The sequence below is a fragment of the Apium graveolens genome, chromosome 4 (assembly GCF_009905375.1).
Source record: "Apium graveolens cultivar Ventura chromosome 4, ASM990537v1, whole genome shotgun sequence".
Classification (NCBI taxonomy): domain Eukaryota; kingdom Viridiplantae; phylum Streptophyta; class Magnoliopsida; order Apiales; family Apiaceae; genus Apium; species Apium graveolens.
The window spans coordinates 293,988,169-294,009,892 of NC_133650.1; the positions used below are offsets into that span (position 1 = coordinate 293,988,169).

The 21,724-nt window shown below is 35.0% G+C and overlaps 3 protein-coding genes across 4 annotated transcripts; 1 reads left to right on the forward strand and 2 right to left on the reverse strand.

The window, feature by feature from the left end:
* Positions 1–5,121: 5,121 nt before the first annotated feature.
* Positions 5,122–10,351, forward strand: LOC141721223 (glucose-1-phosphate adenylyltransferase large subunit 1). Its single transcript, XM_074524045.1, has 14 exons — positions 5,122–5,778; positions 6,242–6,364; positions 6,539–6,712; positions 6,900–6,992; positions 7,070–7,153; positions 7,239–7,294; positions 7,523–7,616; positions 7,872–8,057; positions 8,183–8,263; positions 8,606–8,692; positions 8,768–8,872; positions 9,451–9,557; positions 9,860–9,920; positions 10,058–10,351. The coding sequence occupies exons 1-14, from the start codon at positions 5,557–5,559 to the stop codon at positions 10,157–10,159; spliced, it is 1,575 nt and encodes a 524-aa protein (XP_074380146.1). The 5' UTR covers positions 5,122–5,556; the 3' UTR covers positions 10,160–10,351.
* On the reverse strand, positions 10,170–12,851 carry LOC141721224 (mannan endo-1,4-beta-mannosidase 7-like). Of its 2 annotated transcripts, none has more exons than XM_074524046.1 (6): positions 12,698–12,851; positions 11,875–12,211; positions 11,499–11,693; positions 11,211–11,333; positions 10,877–11,079; positions 10,170–10,787 (listed from the first exon to the last, which is right to left on the reverse strand). In XM_074524046.1, the coding sequence occupies exons 2-6, from the start codon at positions 12,199–12,201 to the stop codon at positions 10,376–10,378; spliced, it is 1,260 nt and encodes a 419-aa protein (XP_074380147.1). In that variant the 5' UTR covers positions 12,202–12,211; positions 12,698–12,851; the 3' UTR covers positions 10,170–10,375. The 2 variants fall into 2 exon arrangements, with proteins under 2 accessions (XP_074380147.1, XP_074380148.1); XM_074524047.1 differs by lacking the exon at positions 12,698–12,851 and adding an exon at positions 12,304–12,515.
* A 504-nt stretch (positions 12,852–13,355) lies between these two features.
* LOC141721222 (uncharacterized) lies at positions 13,356–20,716 on the reverse strand. Its single transcript, XM_074524044.1, has 7 exons — positions 20,291–20,716; positions 15,897–18,843; positions 15,609–15,698; positions 15,455–15,520; positions 15,277–15,366; positions 14,525–14,701; positions 13,356–13,611 (listed from the first exon to the last, which is right to left on the reverse strand). The coding sequence occupies exons 1-7, from the start codon at positions 20,587–20,589 to the stop codon at positions 13,576–13,578; spliced, it is 3,705 nt and encodes a 1,234-aa protein (XP_074380145.1). The 5' UTR covers positions 20,590–20,716; the 3' UTR covers positions 13,356–13,575.
* Positions 20,717–21,724: the final 1,008 nt, after the last annotated feature.

Genomic DNA, 21,724 nt, shown 5'->3' on the forward strand with positions numbered 1-21,724 from the left:
AACACAGTTCTGTTAGATTGATGGATGTGAGGAATAGAACGCTAAAATATATAAGGTCATTGCGAAGCACGATTTACCAAACACTAGGATGGAATGAAGAGTTCCAATGACAAAATATCATAGAAGACAGCTCAATGAGAGTAAACATTTTTAATTAGAGAGTTCTTCAGAATTATAAATTTATTCAGAATTTTTGAATGATCATCGTGAAATCAGAAATTCAAAAAAATCATAATATTATTTTAATTTTTTACATATATTTTATTTAAACATGTTTTTAAGCCTGTTGCGAATGACGGTTTAGTAAACTAGTTTTCATAGAGTCTTAATAAATTATTTTTTTGTAAATAGACTTATAATATAGGATATAAGTAGTACAATAGAACCTCAATGAATAAATAATATCTCTAAATACATATATTTTCTCAGCCCCAATATAATAAAGACAATATACATTAATTAATCAATCAAAGTCGCATGTGAAGAAAAACATGAACTACACTATTGTCTCGTTTACTTTTACCTACTTTTATACATCATTGTTTATCATTTTTTACCCAGGATGTGACGACTGAGAAGTTTGCGATAAAATTAAGTCAATAAAGTATGATTTATGTGATGTGATTATAAAATATATGACTAAGTGATGATTTATTTGTCTTTATTGTATATTAGTATCGAGGAGCGTAAATAGAAGCGTTCCAATTTAACGAGTCAGCTTAGGAGTTAATCTGTGTTGTCGGGCCGTCAGGTATAACGGAACCCGTCCTAAAAAGAGATTAAAGTATAAAAAAAATGTGTGAAATATGTATGATTATGTGAAATGAATGTTTAAATAAAGTATTGTGTCCTAGTGACGTGTCGGTCGATAATGATAATGAGAAGCGTAATTGAAATGCTGAGCGTCGGGCCGTCAGGCAGAACGTGACCCAGAACGCGTAAAAAAAGGAATAATATTAAAGAAGGACAATTTCTATGATCATACATGAGTTTTGATGTGTTCGTATGTGTGCTTGCTTGTCTGTATGCATGATTACGTGATTTGTTATTATTTTATGGATTTAAGGGAATTATCTGATTTAAATAAAGGTTTATTTAACCTTCACACATTTTTATAAAATTATCTGAGTAAGATAAAGGCATGAGATTTGTTCTGATATCTTCAAAATAATCCTAAAGACTTTTCTAAAAATGATGGACGAATTTATTTGGTGATCGTTGCATTTTAAATTGATTTTTATGTGATAAAATGTTATTAGTAACACAAAATTGTAAAAATCATATAAAATCAACCGTACGCTCAAAATCTTATTATGAGTAATGGTTGGAAAGCTAATTTCGAGATTCACGTTTTAAAATTATCATTCGTATCAAATTTATCTTTTCCGAGAGAGATACTTGCAAATCAAATTCGTTTTCTTTTAAGAATAAAAAGTGAATCGGAAATGAGATAACCTAATTACCATACTACCCCTCCCCTTGGTAGTATATAATCTCACCCCACCCCCTCTTTTCTTTCTTTTCCACCCGAGCATCTCTCTTCTCTTTCTTTTCTCTCATTTTCTTCCTCCCTCTCGGGACCTTTCTCTCTCTCTCACTCTCGGTACACTCTCTCTTCAATCTCTCACTTGTTCTTCATCCTTTTTCGGTTATAAAACCATGATTGTGTGAGATTTTGCTTTATTTATCCATAAATATGCATGCATGTCACTATCTTCAAGTTTTTGAGAAAATTCAAAGTTGGATTTGGTGGTTTTGAATTCGGTTTTCATGAAAACAAAAGGGTTTTGGTACTTAAGTGATTTAAAGTGAAGATGTGTGCTTGCATGTGTGTAATTACTTGAGAAAATTGGCGGTTGAAGGTTGGAAACCCCCGAATGGGGGCACCACCGTGAAGCCACCGCCACCGGTGATGAACACCGGTGAACCGATGGTGAGCAATGATGTTAAAAAACTGAGCTCTAATATTTAAATCAATTATTTTGTGTTTGCATGTGGTTTTTTTTTGAAAAGCCGAATGGTAGTGTAGTTAATAAGTTGATTTTGTCGATTATGGATGTTAATCTAGCTTAGGGTGATTAAAGATGTAAGGGTATGAAATTAAGTTTGCATGTTAGGTTCTTTAATAAAAGAAGAAGAGGCCGAATGGTTCTTGTTTTTTTTGGGAAAAATCATGTGGATTTGTTGGTGCAAATGATCTGTTGATAATTGTTTTATAAATTGTAGAGTAATTAGAATGATTTATGGTTAAAAGTCCAAATTGAGGCATGCATGTTTTGATTCTTGGAAATCTCGAATGTCCCTACTTGATTAAGTTGTGTTAAGTGTTAAAATGAGTGATCATCCATAATTACGTTTAAATTATGAGTTTAAGTGAGTTGTAAGAATGAAATTGAACTAGTTTGGGATGATATACTTGATGCATGTCAAATAAGGGCTTTACATGTTTGATTCTTGATTGTGATAAGTGTTAAGGCCGAATAGGCCATAGGAAATAAAGGCCAAGACTTGATTTTTTGGTAATTGAAAGAATGATTGAGTGTTTATATGTGAAAATCTTTGGATTTGCTTGTTGGATTGTTGTTTTGGTTCGAATTAAGGATAAAAGAAAAAGGGAATTAAGTTGATTGATTTTAAAAGCTACAAGTGATAGCTATGGTCATAAGTAATTAGCTATGAATGAAATCGTGTGCTCGTATGAGTTATAAATATTTGATTTGAGGAATAGTCAAGATTTAGCGAGTATAAATTGATGATCGAGTATATATATATAGAGATATAAAGGCTATGAGAAAAGAATGTGTTATGTGCTATGTGCATGTGTGTGTATATAAGTTATACTCGTATAGTTCGAGTCAGAAGTATAATCGAGCTATCGTATTGAGTGAACGTTCCGGGAACGAGAGTTGAGAAACTAATTGAGGTTTTGGTTTTGATTGTAGATACGGAACGTGAGGGCATTCAGGCTAGGAAAGGGAAAGGTATACTAGGTGGCAGTAGTTCAACCTTCGTGAAACAGGAAAGCGAATTCAGGCAAGTAACTCTAATTACTTGTGTAAATGGTTATAGAGAGAATATTGTTCATACCATGTAGAGTATTGAACTGTTAAAATAATGAACCCCTGTTATTGATTTGAGATACCCTATCTTTGATCTTGTAAAACTGTTATTGATAAGCTTATTGATTCAACCCTTTGGTAACCTATCTTTTCCTGTTCAAATTATTTGTTATGCCATGAACTGTTATAAACCCTATAATTACCTTTACGAATCCCTTGTAATGATGCCATATTCTTTGATCGCCATATCCCCTATACAGTCTGATTCTTTTAACTTAAGTACCTTGTTATCATTGATTCGAAACCCCTAGAATTTCATCTTGCTTATCCTTGATTCGTTTCCTTCACTTTGATTTCTTGAAATTGAATCTAAGAATGAGTTTCGACTTGAAAGAGTCCGAATGATTTCATATTCTTGGTAATGATAAAATAAAATTAGAAAACCTACTCTTTTTCCAACTCAAGGTTTTCCAAACGAATTCCTAATGGATTGGATTGGACGTAAGAGGCTAGTGGGACTAGTCCAATCATGGTAAGAGGCTAGCGGGGCTAGTCCAGTTTGAGGCTGAAATTATGCCTTTGGTACCTTAAAGACCGGATGGAGGTCGGTACGGGCTGATCACCCGTATTATAATGAATTGAAAGATAAAGTGGTCCAATTAAGGGTTCTATATTGATTTTAAAAAGGAATTGAAACTTTCTACTCAGTAATGGATTCTTTGAAAAATGAAAATGGTTTATATTGCTTTAAAAAGAGTTGATTGTGATATTGTGAAGCTTGTAGCTCGTGAACCCTGATTCTTAATTCTGTTAATCATTTAACTGATTCCTTATAATGAAAAGGTTGTCGCTTTCCACTTGAAAGATCATTTGTGATCCCGATAATGATTTGCGATGAATGTCGGCTTTCACCTTGCTTTGAGCCTTATTCCTTAAAAGCCCCAAAATTTTCCCTTCATACCCCTTTTCTTAACCCGAAAGATAGAAACCTGCCACCTAGAACAGATAAAGTAGAATGCCCAGAGATTGGTAAAGTATATTGTGAATTTTATATTGTAGAACTGCTCTATAGTTACTTGCTGAGTTTTATACTCATATATTTTTTTTAATCTAACCATGCCCGTTAAGCAAGAAGATGGTCAGGCTTAGGCGCACTGCTCGTAAGAGCGTACCTGGTGGTCCCTATCGTGTTGAGGGCTTCCGGTTGCCAGAGCAGGTAGTGGTGTTTTTGAGTGAGCAAGCGCTTAGCCAGAGAGTTGTAAAGATACAATGGGTTATCTGTCGATTCCAAGCCGGAATCGGTTATGTTTATTTAATATTATTTTGGGGTTGTAAGTTATATTTTATGATTGGTAGTTGTAATCTTGTCTCATACTTTATCCTGTTTGATCATGTTAGTAGTTAATCGGGGTTTATGCTTATTTAATTATTAGATTAAAGGTGTGTGGATCCTCATATTCTAACCCCGAGATTGAGGGCGTCACACATGATACACATATTTATGTACACAAAAGTTGGTGGTATTTTGAGAAAGTACATTATATCCTACTGTTAATAGATGAATAATCTCAATTAATGAACAAGTTAGTGGTATTTTGAGAAAGTAGCCTCTGGGTACATTTTACCCTACTGTTAATAGATGAATAATCTGAATTAATGAATAAAATATTTCAATTTAAAAAATATTCATTTATTGAAATTTAACCTCACCAATAAACACAGAGATAAACACAGATGTAAGCATGCAGTAATCCTTTTCACACGCTTAAAAAAGTTCTAAGGAACAACGTGTAGGTGTTGCTTTGTCAAGTACTTCCTTTGCCGTATATGAGTTCAAAGATGCACGTGTACTTCCAAAGTACATAGAGCAAGTGTAAAATAAAACCATTAATTTGCCATAAATCATAATGCATATACCGGTCATTACTGTACTAACTAGGAATTTTAAATGAGCTCTTTTTATTGGTAGGTGGTTAAATGATAAATGTTAATGTTCTTCTGCATTCAATGCTGGTCATGACTGTACTAACTATTATTGCATAGAAAGTTGAACCACATGGGACCTTTGTATTAACACAAAGTTTGCACCGTTTCTCGTGAAAAATCCCCCACCCCAATAAAACCAGTAACTACGTAGTGATTCTTCTTCACTTTTCACGCATTTAGACTTCGGATCTGTTCATTTCATTCTCATTTACAAGTCTTTATACTTTTCACATTTTTTTTATCGCCCCTCACTTTTTATAAAATCTTGCCTTTTTCTCTTAACTCTCTCAAAAGGGTTTTAATATAGTGTGTTTATTTCATCTCGTCTTTTTGATCATTTGTTAAATTGGGCAATTCACTTACATGGGTTTGTTTAGATTTGTTTAATAAGTGTGAAAGTAGTTACCTTTTTGCTTCTTGATTCTCTGACTACTCTAAAAGTGGTTTTACTTTCTTACAGAGTAGTGTATGTGTAATTGTACTTAAGTTTTAGTAGTGAATATTCTAGAAAATGGATTCTTGTTCTGCTACATTTAAGGCCAATTTGCAGACAGTGCAAGCTTACACAAGTGGTAATAATGGATTTTTGGGGAAGAAGATTGGTGGGAGTGTGAACAGCATCAGCACCTTAACTCAGTTGTGTAAGAGTTTTGCAACTCAAAAGACTAATACTATGAAGATCAAACCTGTAATTGCCTCTGTTCTTACATCTGATGTCAATGATCACATTGTGGTAAGTTCATTTCATTACTCTCTTATACTTTGACTTGTATGATTACTTTAGGCGTGTTGTTAACTGTTATATGTGTCAATTCATGTTATTTCTTGAAGTTACAAAAATTTGACTAATATGATGTACTTTTAAACTTAAAAGGATAATTTTGTTGTAAATGAGTCATTATTGAGCTAATTTTAGTTGTCATGAATAGAGACCGGGATGAAGTGTTACTCTGCAGCTTGGATTTTATTTATGGTGACACTGTCATTTTCAGATTTTGTAATGGTTCAGCTTGAGTTTTGGGGTGTGTTGGACAGTGCAACCTTTATATTATTATTTTTAGCTTGGAGAGCAATGTCGGTTTAGAATATTGATAAAATTTACTGTTTGCCCATTACTGCAACTTTCTGATGATGGTTGATTGAAATTTAAGTTTAAGAACAGTTCTTTATTCTTTATGTTTGAGCTTCTGTTTCAGGAATTTGAGCCACCTGCACTTGTTCATCCAGAGGTAGACCCAAAAACAGTAGCTGCAGTTATTCTGGGGGGAGGTGCTGGAACTCGTCTGTTTCCACTGACTAGCAGAAGAGCTAAACCAGCTGTAAGTGATTATTTCATGTGTGTTTGTGAAATAGTTTTCCCTTTGGTTGCTTATTATTACTACGTAATATTTGAAATGCAGAAATCGTTTCACATGGAAGTAATTAACCTGAAGATTTAACTTTGACGAGTTTTTAGTAACATGAAATTTTGGTTATTAATGACTGTCATGCAGGTTCCAATTGGAGGTTGTTACAGGTTGATTGATGTACCTATGAGTAATTGCATCAATAGTGGTGTAAGAAAGATCTTCATCCTAACCCAGTTTAATTCTTTTTCCCTCAATCGTCACCTCGCACGCACATATAACTTTGGAAGTGAAATGAACTTTGCCGATGGCTTCGTTGAGGTATGCTGACTTTACTGACTGAAATCAGCTACATGCGGAAATATAAGCTCTTAATTAAATTTAATATTCATGAAAGCTGAAATTTTTTGGGAAATGCATGTTACAAATTGATGATATATAGTATATAGGCCTCCGTTTCTTTTCGAGCTTTGACTTGATATTAAAAAAACAAGATTATTTGCCACAGGTTTTGGCTGCCACTCAAACCCCTGGAGAAGCTGGAAAGAAGTGGTTTCAAGGAACTGCTGATGCTGTGAGACAATTTATATGGGTATTTGAGGTGGGTATGAATTGTCCTTAATGTTCAACACATTTGAGAAAAAGACATAAATCGCATATAAAATGAGTTGACTACAGGATGCCAAGAATAAAAATGTCGAGCACATACTGATCCTGTCTGGTGACCATCTTTATCGAATGAACTATATGGATTTTGTTCAGGTAAAAAGTTACTTGCGTATATCATATTTCCTCCTACCTCTGATATTGGTTGATTCTAGGAAGGTTACTTGAATTGTACTTGCAGAAGCATGTTGACACAAATGCTGATGTAACAGTATCATGTATACCCATGGACGACAGGTATGTCTTAATCTTTCTGGTTTACTTGTTATTGCCTTTAAGTCTGGCAGCAGAGACCATCTTCAGAAATTATTATACATTTTCAAAGAATATACAATAAGAACTGGTAAATAGAAGATGCACCCTTTTTAAATTTTCTAGCTCTTAACATATGCTCAGAAGTCGATCTGTCTTTTTAAAGACTGAAACATGTATCTTTGCTGTCAATCATATGCTCCTCATTGACAGTCGAGCTTCAGACTATGGATTGATGAAGATTGACGAGACAGGACGTATCATCCAATTTGCTGAAAAACCGAAGGGTAGTGCACTGAAAACAATGGTATGATCCTCCGCTTGACCTAAGTAGCATACAACTAGTACTCATTTCAGCCAATTTCTTGTACTGTTATTTACACTGTGTTCTCGTGTCCAAAGCACGGTAACTTCTGTTGGTATGTATTATATGTTTCGTAACATAGCAATTTCAGCATGTCAACCAAATTGTTCTACCAGATTCGCTTCTGCTGTGTGTTTGTATTCAAAGCACAACAAGTTTTGATTTTGCCTAAGAGAATTTTTTATAACGCAATTTCAGCAAGTCGACACCTCAATTCTTGGACTGTCTGATCATGACGCCTTGAAAAATCCTTATATTGCATCCATGGGCGTTTATGTATTTAAGACTGATGTCCTGCTAAAGCTTTTGAAGGACAAGTATCCTTCAAGCAACGACTTTGGGTCTGAGATTATACCTTCTGCAGTGAAAGATCACAATGTTCAAGTAAGAAATATTTTTTTCTCTGAAAAATTTCTTTGGTTCAATGTTTTTTGGGTAGGGTCTCGATTGTACTCTATGTATGTCGGATCTATTTTAACTACTAATATATGAAGCCTTTTTTAAACTAGGCATATCTATTTAGTGATTACTGGGAGGACATTGGAACGATAAAGTCTTTCTTCGATGCGAACTTGGCCCTCACCGAGCAGGTTACTTTATAATCCTACACCAATCTTTTTCTTTTTGGTCTTTACTTGACGAGGTCTAATTCTACTTCTGCTTATTTGATGCATATTACCTCAACGAAGAAAGGAAATGGTGCCAAATTACATACATTAATTACATGGATGATTTTTATGACGAGGAGTAGATATGGATGTTAATATTCCTTTGACAGAAATAAAAGATTTTATCCAGAATTTATACAATCTTAACCTTTTTTCTGTTATGCGACTACTATATATGCCTGTATTTAGCTGAAAATCTTAGTGTCAATAGGGCTCTTGTTCTCTATCGATAACTTGCTCTTATCTATGTCATATTTCATGCAGCCGCCAAAGTTCGACTTTAATGACCCAAAGACACCTTTTTTCACATCTCCCAGATTCTTGCCGCCTACTAAAGTTGAAAAATGCAGGGTATGCTGGTGATTAAAAGTTTTTCCTATTAAAAAAAATGTTCCTTCATATCTCGTCATAAATTGCTTATTTCAGATTGTGGATGCTATAGTATCGCATGGTTGCTTCTTGCGAGGGTGTAGTGTTAAGCACTCAATAGTTGGTGTTCGCTCGCGCTTGGAATACGGCGTAGAACTTGAGGTAAGTTGCGTAATCTTTGTCTAACACAAACATATCCAAATAAGCTCCTATATATCCTTGGACAACCCAATATGAAAATCGACCAGTATGAGTCGACAACATCAGAAGTAGAAGAGCATTTTGTACTTTAAGATGAAAAATTGTTATCTATGTTTGTGGACACACTAAAATTTTTAAAAGCAATGTTCAAGGCTTAGCCTTGCGAATATCCCTCATCCCTCAAGCTGCGTGAGTATTTAAATTTTTTGTAAATTGACCTTGCCCAAAAAAAGAAAATGTTTGGAAGTAGCATTTGAGCAGAATATGCGCACCCCACACTTAATTCGGCCAAGTTTGGATGTAAGCTTCTTGCGATATAGCACCTTTATGTTAATGTCCATACTCCATATAAACACACAATCTGAACATAGTAAGTTGCCAACTTTGACACCTTGCTCTTACAACTTTTAATTAAGTTCATCTGGCACGCTGCACATGTGTCTTTTAGGATTTATTAAGAAGAGTTCACAATTGTGAATATACTTATGATAAAGAGATTAAAAGTTGGTAGTGATTGATGGCATGCTTTACATTTGCAGGATACCATGATGATGGGTGCAGACTACTACCAAACTGAATCTGAAGTTGCATCTCTACTTGCAGAGGGTAAGGTTCCCATTGGTGTTGGACAGAACACCAAAATCAGGTATGATTAGAATAAAGACTTAAATTATGCCTTTTTTAGTTATTCCCTCCGTGCTAACCCTTGGTATCCTTATTAACATCACCGAACACGAAGATATGATCTTTGTTGTTGCGTAATCAGCCAAGATATACTCTATTGTTGTCTTCTAAAAGTTGGTGTGAAGAAACTTATATTATTCGAAACTCACATACATGCATACACCAATCAATGTTATTGTGGATCAGTCAAGTCTAATTATATGTGTCATATCATAAGTACTCCACAGAGGTTTTCTTCTCGTATCTGATTCCATCTTATTGTAGGAATTGCATAATTGACAAGAATGCAAAGATTGGGAAAAACGTGATAATTGCAAACAAAGATGTAAGTGTTTCCTTTCTCCTTCGCAATTCTTGTACTTTACATTCTTTTCCGAGCATTATAAAATTCAGTGTACATACAAGATAGAGAGAGTCATAGTGGTTCTTTAATATTAAAAATATTGTCACTGGATTTTTCAGGGTGTTGAAGAAGGAGACAGGGCAGATGAAGGATTTTACATTAGATCTGGAATCACAGTGGTGCTGAAGAATGCAACAGTTAAAGATGGAACAGTCATATAAGACGGTGAAATTTGCGCACACTGGAACATTCCCATGAATAGGCTTAGATAGATTCTGTTCGTCGTATTACAGCATTGACTTAGATAACTGTATGTATATTCCTTGAACAAATCGTGGGGTTTATATTCCTTTTACTTTTCCTTTTTTACAATAATATTTTGAATGATTAAGAATTTGGGTGTCTGACCTCTAGTTTACAGTTTGTCACTTTTCACATCAGCATCCGACATTGTTGTTCATAGTTTCGTTCTCCTTCGTATGCCTCCGCCTGGCAAACATTTCCCGGATCCGAATGAGTTTTTGTGACTGTTCGGAAATTAAACATGCAGTCGTATGGCTTTCATCAAGCACTACTTCATAACCATCCCTATATGAATCCAATCCTTCTGCCAGTAGTTGCCAAAACATGCTGCCTGCAGCTACACCTCCACACCTAGCTGACAAGTAAATGTCTGAATAAACTGAACGAAGCAGCTCCTCCCTCGTTTTTGTGTCAAAACCAGTGTTTTTCCATCCAAACTCAGCAACTAGAAGTGGCTTCTGGAGAATTGCTCGAGTGTCTTGGATGTGCGTGTTAATCCAGTTTTCCGAAAATGCTTGTTGGGTTTCTTCATCAGAATCTGGTATCCTGGTCATAAAAACAAATCATTTATTAGTTAAAGTGAAAGCCTAGGTTTGTACAATGTATGTTGTTCGTGATGGAAGTGTAGTAGTTACCATTGATCAGGATATAAGTGTATCGTGGCAAAATCAATGCTGGGAATTTGATTATTTGCTATAAAATCTGTTCCTAGTTTGACAGTTAGATTGAATTGTTTGTCCGCAGGTGCAGACTCTCCATAAAATCCTTCCAAGCCAACTTCTAGTAAATGCTTCGTGTCCACTGATTTCACATAAGAAGCCATCTCCGTGATCCAAGCCTGTGACAGAAGTGCAGCAAGTAAATATCTCTTTTTATTCGTGTACTTTAAATTACGCTTTCTTGTATAGGAAATTCAGAAGTCATAATCTTCTCTTTTGGTGATGCAATAGTGGTAGATGTAAGAATAACCTGTAGAGTGTTTCCGGATGGGTCTGAAGTGCATCTAGCTTCGTTCATAAGCTCCCAGGCCATTATAGTATTATCATCTTTATAAGAAACTCCTGTAATGCTGTTGCGCCTGTTCAGAACAGTCTAAACGAAAAGAAAATATCAACTGCATGCTTGGTTAATAAGTTTAAATGTCTCCTTTGTCATAGAGCGAATATCGCTGTCCCTGCTTCAGAAGATATTCTAAAGCGTAGGCAGACCAGAAATCAAATGAAAATAAAGATGAATCGAAGATGGATTGAAACTCACGTTTATGTGGTTTTTGTAGAATCCTTTCACCAGAGAATTGGTATAGAAATCATCATCAGATGATATGCTCTGTCCCTGGTCTCTTGCCCAGTTCACATACTGACTCTTCCCTCCATAGTCCTTATAGTTATTCACCAGGCTCAGTATTAGCTTAATCCCATATCTTCCGGCTTCATATATCACAAAATCTAACCCCTTCGATATAAACATGAAAACAAGTATCAGACAGTATGACTGCAACATCGGCTAAATATGTCCTGGTGGCGACAACTTCTTGATTGTTTGTTACGTAAAAAAATCGAATAAATTGATGCATGCATAGAGAATCTTTAATTTAGAATTGGGAATACCAGGAGAAAAGATAGTAGCTAGTGACCTGAAACATTTGTTCATTATAAACGCCAGGAGAGAACTGCAGAGCTTGAGATCCACCATCATTAAATGCCCAAGTTCTTGCAAGTGCAAGGCCATTTGATACTGCTTCTTGAAATAGAGAAGATACTTTATCCGTTTGAGATGGATCAGAAGCCACAACCATTAGCCAATAAGCATTAAATCCATTTGCATAGTAATAGCTACCGTTCAGTATAAAGTGCACTCCATTGCTGCTAATGAACTCATTGTCTGCTGAAACCTTAATATTTGTTCCATGCTGAACAAACAAGAAAAGAACCAACAGAAGGTGGAGACCCCAGTTCCTCATCTCTCTTTAGCTGCATGAAAAAAGCATTAAGATCAAATCAGTGCTTAATCTTTTTAATAAAAAAGACAAAGTGTGTGTTTAAATATACCACACAAAACTTACCTAATATATTCTGCCGGTAAATTAAGAATAAAATAAGATGTACGCAGAATTTACTCAAAAGAATTGGGATACCGTTTACGTGTGTGTTATATAATTAGATAATTACGTGCGTAGTTGTCAAAATAACATGTATCGGTGTCCATGCAGAAGTTTAATTTGTTTTCCCCTAGAATTGTAGCTAAACCTATTAAAATAGCAAGTACTTCTGATGAAAAATTAGTATATTTTGGGAATGAGATGTAGCAATAGGGTTACATTCGGATGAGTTAATTTATAGACGAAACAATATCAATCTTGAAATAACAATGAATCATCCGTATAGTGAGTGTGATCAACAAGATACGTAGAACCAAAAGACTTAAATAAAGGTAAGAATGGAAAAAACGTTACTCACAAAAATTACTGCAATGAAACGGTTGATAAATGCAATGCAATAAAACTGGCCGGTACTGGGATTAATTAGAGCAGTTATACAGAATCTAAGTAGTAACTTTTGTCTGTGGGAAGAAAACATACACGCTAATCTTCATATAAACCATCTTTTCTTATATTAGAAGGCTCAAATTTTAAGAAAGCGTATATTAAAAGGTCCCAACTTAAACAAAACATAGTAACTTTAATCACTTTGTTATTAATTTGTGCACAAGATTATGACCACAATATTTAATTTTCCAACGGCATAGAGAGTAAGCATAGCATGTTAACAAGGGAAATTAACTTTTTCTCAGGTCACACGAAAAGCAACAACGTAATACAGTAAGTTAGTTAGAGTACTTCCTAGTATTGAGCTTTATTTGATTATCCATACCGTTTTCATGACAAGTAAAGTATTTTCTTGTTTCTAGATAACCTACGTAAACACTCATTTTTTAGTTACCGAGCAAAAAGAGTCTGAAAAGACCTAATTATAATTCCATTGATATTTTCAGGTCTGTTGATGTGCATCCATAGAAGGCAGTTTTGTATTTTTGCCCTATTTTTGCTCCGGAAGTAAAAAAGAGAGCTGGAAATAATATTTCCCAACTTTATTTTGCAACAAATACCCCGTCGGCTCTTCTTCCCTTCAAGCTGGGCAAATGAATTTAAGTTATCGTCTTGGTTACACTCTTCCATTGCAAGTTTTTCTTATGTTTATGTGTTTAAAGTGAACATGAAGTTTAACTGTGCAATCCTTTTGCATGTGGACAACTTTACAAGGTTAGGTACAAGGTTAGACATCTGTAAGACTGAATGTAACACCACCCTTTCCCCTCTTCTCGCGCTAGGTTCACATCACCTCTCGTCTGAACTGAATCTGCCCCAACCTACCTGTTTATAACAGAACAAGAAAGCTGGTAAGACTCCAATACAATTATGCAATATTATGAGGACAAGGGATAGACGTGTGTCGCGTGTCATGCCCTGGTCTGTGCAGATGATTTTTTTTTATCGCAAAGGGAAAATCATAATTCACGGGCAAAAGAATTACGTAATTTTGATTCTACAACTAGCGGTAGAAGATTATTCCAAGCGCTTTTGGTTATTTGGTGTTGTTCAGATAATTACTTAACAGTTAACACTATTGTTACAATTTAAAATCTTCTTTTTGTAAGCAAAACAATGCATTCAGATTTGACAAAAAGAACAATGCGTTCAGCTTCTGAAAGCTATCTTTAGATAAGAATAAAATCTTAAAATCATGGGGGGGGGTGATTTAAGAAGCAGAGTATCCAATTTTGAACATGCGACTCCAAACAAACTCATTGTCATGATTGAAGTTATTAAATACCTTTTAAAGTTACAACTTTAGCTTCTATAATCTATATAATTGGTCCAAGATATGCCCAAATCAATGCTGCAATAACAGCAAAGAACCTCGCATATGATCCCATGGAAAGTGTACAAATCTTTGTATTCAGCAGCTTTTACAGTATTAAGTATTTTCTACAAGTCTCTACAGGGTGAGTTAGCTTCCATGGCACCAAACTCTTTGGAAAAGGATTCTCAAAATAATCCGTGATAAATTAGTTATGGTATGATATAGATGTATATAAACTCCATTTTTTTTAATGCAGATATCACTGATGATGAAATCAAGCATTCTAACAAGCATCAGATGTCACATTACAATTTTGCATCAATTTTTAGCTGTTACTTTGAAATTTTGCTACATTCATGATAATGAATGACAACATATGGTATTTTGTTTTGTAACTTTGTTGGAAGGAGATCAAATACACACCTTAAGCAGATCAAAAACCTTCTCGCATATATACTTTTCCCGTATGCTTGCCCCTCTCTGCTGCAGCTTGTCTGGATGAACGTAGAGGGTGGCTTTTCTGTAAGCTTTCTTTACAGCATTAGATGTTATAATATCTGTTAGAGATATTGGTTGCCAACCACTACCAGGACCAAGGATCTGCAAGCAGATAATGGCTACTTAATGTCAAATGCTGGCTGTGAAATTATTAAACTTAAACAACATCAGTGTCATCCAACACGTTCATGTTTTGTCCAGGGACTTGAAGATTGACAGGTAATGAAAAAGTAGATATTTCAGGACTTGATAAAGAAAATATCACACTAAAAGGTCAGGATCAGGTGTAGCCATGATAAGCTTCAATTAAAATGAGAAAACATATTTGAAATAAACCATCTCCAGCTAGTTGCAACTACTCTATGTACGTGCTACAATCAAAAAGTGAAGCACGTATCGATATCAGGACAAAGCTGAAACCAATGAGCTGTCAATTGAAACTGAAAGAAAGGATATATCCAAATTGGGATAAAGGAAAATTTGAGACCAATTAAGCGAAAAATAGGCAATCTAGAAGTGTTCAGCATCGTTGTGACCTCTTCTTTTAAAGATGAAAGTGTTTGGAGTGCCAGAACAGGATATCCTTCGGAAAAGCATAAATTGTATGTGTGTTGTATGTATATATATATATATATATATATATAATGCAGCAACAAAAAGTGAGGCCTTATGCATACATATTGGAGAGTTGAGAGCAATGCGCGCAAGTTCCCCTCCTTCCCAGTGGACCATCTTTTGATCTGGGCATCAAGAGATTCTGCTAGTATCTGTAATTTAGGATAATAAAAAATTATTAGGATGAATAACTTGCAAGCAAGTGCAAATTTCTGGAACAACAGTTGAAGGAGTTCATACAATTTTTTCAGCTTCCTCTTTCTGTGCAAGAAGATCACGCATATTCTTTTCGGCAAGGGCTTTTGTCTAAAAAGAAATAAGACAAAATACGTGAATCAATGAATGAAATGGAGCATCTATGGAAAAGATCCATCGTTAGAAAAAGTCTGTATACCACACGCTCCATTATCCTCTCTTGCCTTTCCAACCTTGCTTTACTCCTCTGAGCTGATTCAATATAAGTGTCGTCAGGTCTCTGAAGGACCTGCAGCAATCAAATATGTCACATCTCAAATACAACTGAATGCACTGTAAATTGCATAAGATAGTAAAATTAAAGAGTATGTAGCAGTAGCCAGTGAAGAGAAAAAGACCCTCATTAAGTTATCCACAGGAGACCTGACACATTTTGCATTACAGATTTATCAACCTGTGTCATTGTAGAAGTCTTCTGGGATAATACCTTTTCTAGGGCTCGTTCTCGAGCCTCCGCTGTGGCTCTCTCTACTGCAGCACGTTCTGACCTAAGCTTGGCTTCTATCGAAGCTTTTTCAACTGAATGTTTTACTGCAGTGGTAGCTTTCTCAAGCTTTTCGTGTGTCTCGGCCATTAGTCTTTGTTGAACTTCTGCAGTTGTTCTTTCCACAGAATCTCTTTCTGCCTTTTCTCTTGCTCCAGCAAATGCCCTGTCACGAGCTTCCTGAATTATTCTTCCAGCAGCAATTCTATCTATTTCATGCTGTCTCTCCCTTTTGCTTTCTTCATACACTTTTCTGTGGTACTCATGTTCTTTCAGTGCTTTGAAGTTTTTTGGTTCATTAACTTCCATAAAGTTATCTATTTTCATCCCTTCATCGGTCTTTGTTTCCTTTTCTTCTGCTGCAGCAGTTTTACGTAAACTATTCCCATTCATTTGTGTATTTCTTCTTGCCCCCATTTCTTCATCAACTTTTATGACTTTCTCATTTTTACTGGACATACAAGGCCTGGAATATGCTTCAATATTCTTCATAATCACTGCATGTCGTATTTCTGCATTAGACATAGCAGGAGGAATTTTTAATGCTTCACTGTCACAATAATTTCCACCCTCTGCAAAAGCATAAGCATTCCCTATATATATGCTGACTGATATCCGGGGATCATTGTCAGGATTTATGTTTGATTCGGAGTTTTTGTCTCTATGTTCAGCTTCGGAGTTTTTAAGGTCCTCATCAGTTAGACCAACCTTTGGTATACTGCCTTCAGAAGGAAGGACCTCGAAGACAGTTTTTGTGTTTTTCATAGTCTCACTGTCTTCAGCACCGCCTTGAACCGAGGTATCAGATTTAAAAGGTTCTATTTTAATTAGTTTGGTTGCCACATTAGTTTCTTCCGCCTCGCGTACTTTGAAGTCATGGACATTGTTGGTAGCTTTGTCTATGATTCTACTTGTATCATTTCCCTGTTCTACTTTTGAATTTTCATCAGTCATTCCTTGAGTTTCTGTAATGTTAGCGCTTGTGTCATGACCCCACAAGTCAATTTCTCGAATAACACCACTTTCATATTCAGCAGGCTGAGGTACTTCTATCTCACTGGTTTCAATTTGTTTCTTCTCATATTTTTCATATCCATAGCTTTTAAAACCATTTCTACTTGCTACTAGCTCAAGCTCCCTAAAATTCTTTCCACTTTCTGTATAATCGTGAACAATTTTTGACCTCTTCTCCTCATTTGTTGGTGCATATATTCTCGCCAGTTTCCTTCCCCTCTCAGTGACTTCTGCCATACAGGTGGAATTTTCTTCAGCCTCATTACTTACACTGCCCAAAAGGTCAGTTGATTCATCTTCATTTTGTACCCATTCACATGCATCTTCAAATCTATCCTCTTCTATATCCTCGTTGCTGATAGTTCTTTGTCTGCACTCATATATTTTATCAAAATTTGCTGTTGTCTTCTCCATGTCTTCTTGTTGAGAATTTGCGTGCTGCTTGCTCTGATCTTGCTTTCGTGTTATATCTATCATCTTCTCAAAATCAGCATCCTTTAACTCACGGTAATCGTATTTCATCTCATAATCGATCTTCTGTTGGAACTCTATCCCAGTCTTAAAGTCATTTCCACCCTCTTGGAAAATTAGAGTCTTTTCCATTTCCACATGTCTGCTTAATTTATCTACATTTTCGGCTGACGCCTTTTCCATCACATCAGCATGTAGTTTCTTCCTAATGGACCCCAGTCCATGAGCTTTCTCATTATCTGTCTGTTTCTCAACAATAATTTCTTGGATAGTCAAGGTTTCCTTGGTCAAATTCCTTTCATTGGCATTACACTCATGCTTAAGTATGAACTGTGCAATTTTCCTATTGCCTACCACCTGCTGACGAGGTGATGATGAAGATGTTCTGTTCTTCTCAACATTTATTGTTGTAGCAAGCGCTGGTTCTCGCATTCCTGTTTTGGGACGATTTTGTGCCTGTCCGTCATTTATGACCTTCCATGAGTTAAAAGTTGTCTCATTGTCTTTAAAGTCTGGAGCATCTTGTTCACGTCTAAATGTACTCTTCCGTCTACCAGATGGAAAATTTGGCACAGAATCAACAGTTTCACATGTGTCTTTTCCATTTATATCATAGGTTCCGTTTCCATCATGTGTTGTAGAATTCTTTTCCCTATCTTTTACTCTCAACCCGTCCTCGGATACCCGGTCCGACCGACTTCGCAATCCACCCATTTTTCTTTCCATCACTTCCTTTGCAATTCGTATACTTTCTTTAGCCTTTTGTATTGCATCTTTAAGTGCAGCTGCAGAGACTGCAGCAGCTGAGTTTACATCAAATTCCTCACCAAAGAAAGGCAGTGAATTATTATCATCTGCAGCATGTTGTGATGGAATACCTTTGGGAGCCTTGGAACTGGAAGGCATTGTTTTCTTTGTAAAACCATAATTATTTTCAAAATTAGCTGTCACACGTGGCGGTAGTCGCTCTTTAGAAGTATGTGGTGTCAGGTTAATCCCATGTTCATTAAGTAGAGAGCCACCGTCATAAAGTTTAGTCCTGTGATCACCTTCTCTTCTTAGAAGGTGTGGCATGCCCTTTTTGGTATATTTACTTTCCAGTATCCGATCACTGATATCCAATTTGCGACGAATATCACTTCTTACTGAGGGATCTGGCTTATCAACCTCTAACTCTTGCATAGTGCTATCATCAACAAAATTGGTAAATCCAGGTTCTGGATGGAACTGAGCTACATGTATTGTTCCACTGGACCCATCTTTGCTTCCTGCTCTGGTCTTATGATAGGACATCTTAAAGCGCTTATTATCATCAATTGACTGGAATGAAGCTTCAGAGGTAAACAATTGATTTTCTTCAGGAACTATTGAGTGCTCTGAACTATTCAAAGTTCCCGACTGAGTCCTACAGAAAACAGAAAAAAAAAAAAAGAATCATGTTTTAGAGAATGACAATGTTTTTTTTCATCTCACAATATCAAAAAGAGAAAAAAATTATCCAAGTGTAAATGATAGCTTCCAAAAAATAAAAACTGTCAACTGTAATCTTTAATTAACAAAAAGAGAGATCTTAGCAAGGTATTTTAAACCTGACAGCTTTCAAGTTAGCAGGAAAGATTGTGGATCGGATGTGGAATCCGTTCAGGCCCTTCCCTTGCGTCCTCAAAGTTCAAATGAGAATAAATAAGGCAAACAAAAGTAACTAGGGCATATCCAAGTTAAAATACATGGCTTTCGTGCACTAAATAGGATGCAAAACAGATTGCCAGTTTAACTATGTAAGCTTCTGTCAAAAAGTCTAAGAGTTTGCTAAGAAATTTTGAGAGGGCAAGGGTATATGACATGGACAAAGGTGTATATTATGACTTTTAAGAATCATATAGACCCCGGAAATGTGTAAGAAGCCATGAGTAAAGAGCTTAGTTACATTTAGCAACAAAATGGACTCAATTATAAGACAACCAACGTCTTAAGGAAACTCGAGTATAATGACATACTTAGATTAAAATTTCATACAAGCGAAGACTTAACTATGTAAAGTATTACACATGTAACTTGTGAATTCAGCTGTATTATAAGACCAAAATAAGCCTTCTAACAAGAAAAAATAAGTTGTTTTTACTCAAAAGACGACAAGAAACGTAATAAATGTTCAGATTCCCACGAAAAATCTCACTTACTCAAATTACGCCCCTACTCTTGGTGCATTTTCAGTTCACTAAATATGAAAGTACACGAGGAAACTTTCATGTTAACATGTTCTACAAGATACCATGTCTAATCTACAAAACTTGCAATTTATTAGATCCCAGCATTCCAACTACAGAACAATTCCAAATTTTGAAAATAGCCTTATAAGCATCTGAAGCCATTAAATTGTTGCTGAAACAGTGATATAGTTGGACCTTCAAATTCTGATTACATAACAAGATTTAAATTTTGAATATGACCTTATAAGCATTTGTTTAAAACTAACCGGAACACTGATATTATTGCACCTTAATTATTTATAAAAATAGGACCTCAGTGTGCAGAAAATATGTTTGGTTGCAAAATTCCGAAAACCAATTTCCTTTATAGAAGTAAATTTAGAACCTTTAAATTCCAACAAATTCATAAACTAGTGTAGTAACGAGTAACTAAGTCATAGCAACTCCCCTGAATTAAACAACACTAAAAATTCAATAAAGAAACAATCTTATAACATTTCTCAGTACCAAAGAAAATCGTAAATTGCACATTTCTAGCTAACACGATGAAGAATAAAACAGTGCACAACTTCAAACAACATGCATTTTGTAATTACTCAAATAAAAAGAGAGGAGAATAATTAAAAATAAATAAAAAATTACCTGATATTGCTAGAAGACTTTTTCAAGTCTTGATAAGAAACACCTATAGCTTGATCATCATTTAAACCTCGAAAAACATGAGAATAATCAAGCTCTAAACCCGAAAATTCGACAAAACGACTATCTTCAGGAAGATCAAGAACGGGTATCGAAGAAGCACTGGAGTTGCTGAAAATGAGGTTATAGTCTTGTTGTACTCTTTGAGGTCCAAGGTTCGCCGAACCGGAAAAGATGTCGGTGTACGCGTTTTTACCGGTGTGCGTATCGGGAAATTTTTTGTTGGGGTGACGAGACTCCATTCACCAGAAAATAATTTTAAGTTAATGTGTGTGTGAAGACAGAGGAGAGAGAGATTGTACTTGTACGCGTTTGCTTGTTGTCTTGTTTAGTTTTTTGGTCCGCAAAAGTGAAAATGTTGAGCACTTGAGCTGAAGATCAAAACCATGACCAGAAATGGTCGCCAATGTTTTTTATTTACAAATAGAATACTCCCTCCATCTCCGATCGATTCTATACGTTTACTATTTGCATATATTTCGAGATTTTTATAAAGTATAGTTTGATAATGTTTTTTTTAATTTTTTTTGAATAAAAGTTTAAACATGAAACTTTTATTCAGAAAAAAAGTTAAAAAAATATTGTGGAGTTATGTTTTAAATGAGCATTGAAAAACGTGCTGAAAAGTACCATATAGAATTCAACGTAAGACATTTTTATAGGAGATCTTGGATATCAGCTATATTCTGCAATTAAAATAGTATGAAATATATTACTTTGTGAAATAATATTATTAACTCATTAAAATTATTGAAAATTATTTAAGTTTAATAAATAGAATGTATGTTCTGCAATTTGAACAAATATTCTGCAAACTAAACATGTTTCGTAAAATAAAATATTTTGTAATGTTCTGCATGCACGGCATGTATGATGTTCAAGATTTTAAATAAAATAATGATATTTATAGAATATAATTTGTAAAATAATACATTTTGCAATGTTTTTATAAAAGATTTTAATTACGAAACATAAGTGGTCTTCGTAGTATTCAACAAAAACGTGCTCTCCATAGAACTTGACTCAAAATTAGTATTCCAAAAGTCGACGATTAATCCGAATTAATTCCCACTCGATTGATTGTTAGACAGTGGTCGATGATTAATCGATTTAGTTATACTAAAATCGGTTTAAAAGCGGTTTTTTTTACAAAAATTAGTTGAGAATTGGGAAAAATCAGAGTAGTTGTTAAAAAAAATCATATGAATCAGACAAAAATCGACTTAGTTTATAAAAAATGAAAATATGTTGAAAACAATAAAAAGATATATAAAAATAAAAAATTAAATAAAATTAAGAAAAATATTATTACCACATGTATGATTTGTATTTTAAACAGTCAAATCATGATTTTTCTCAATTTTTACTCCCATGTTA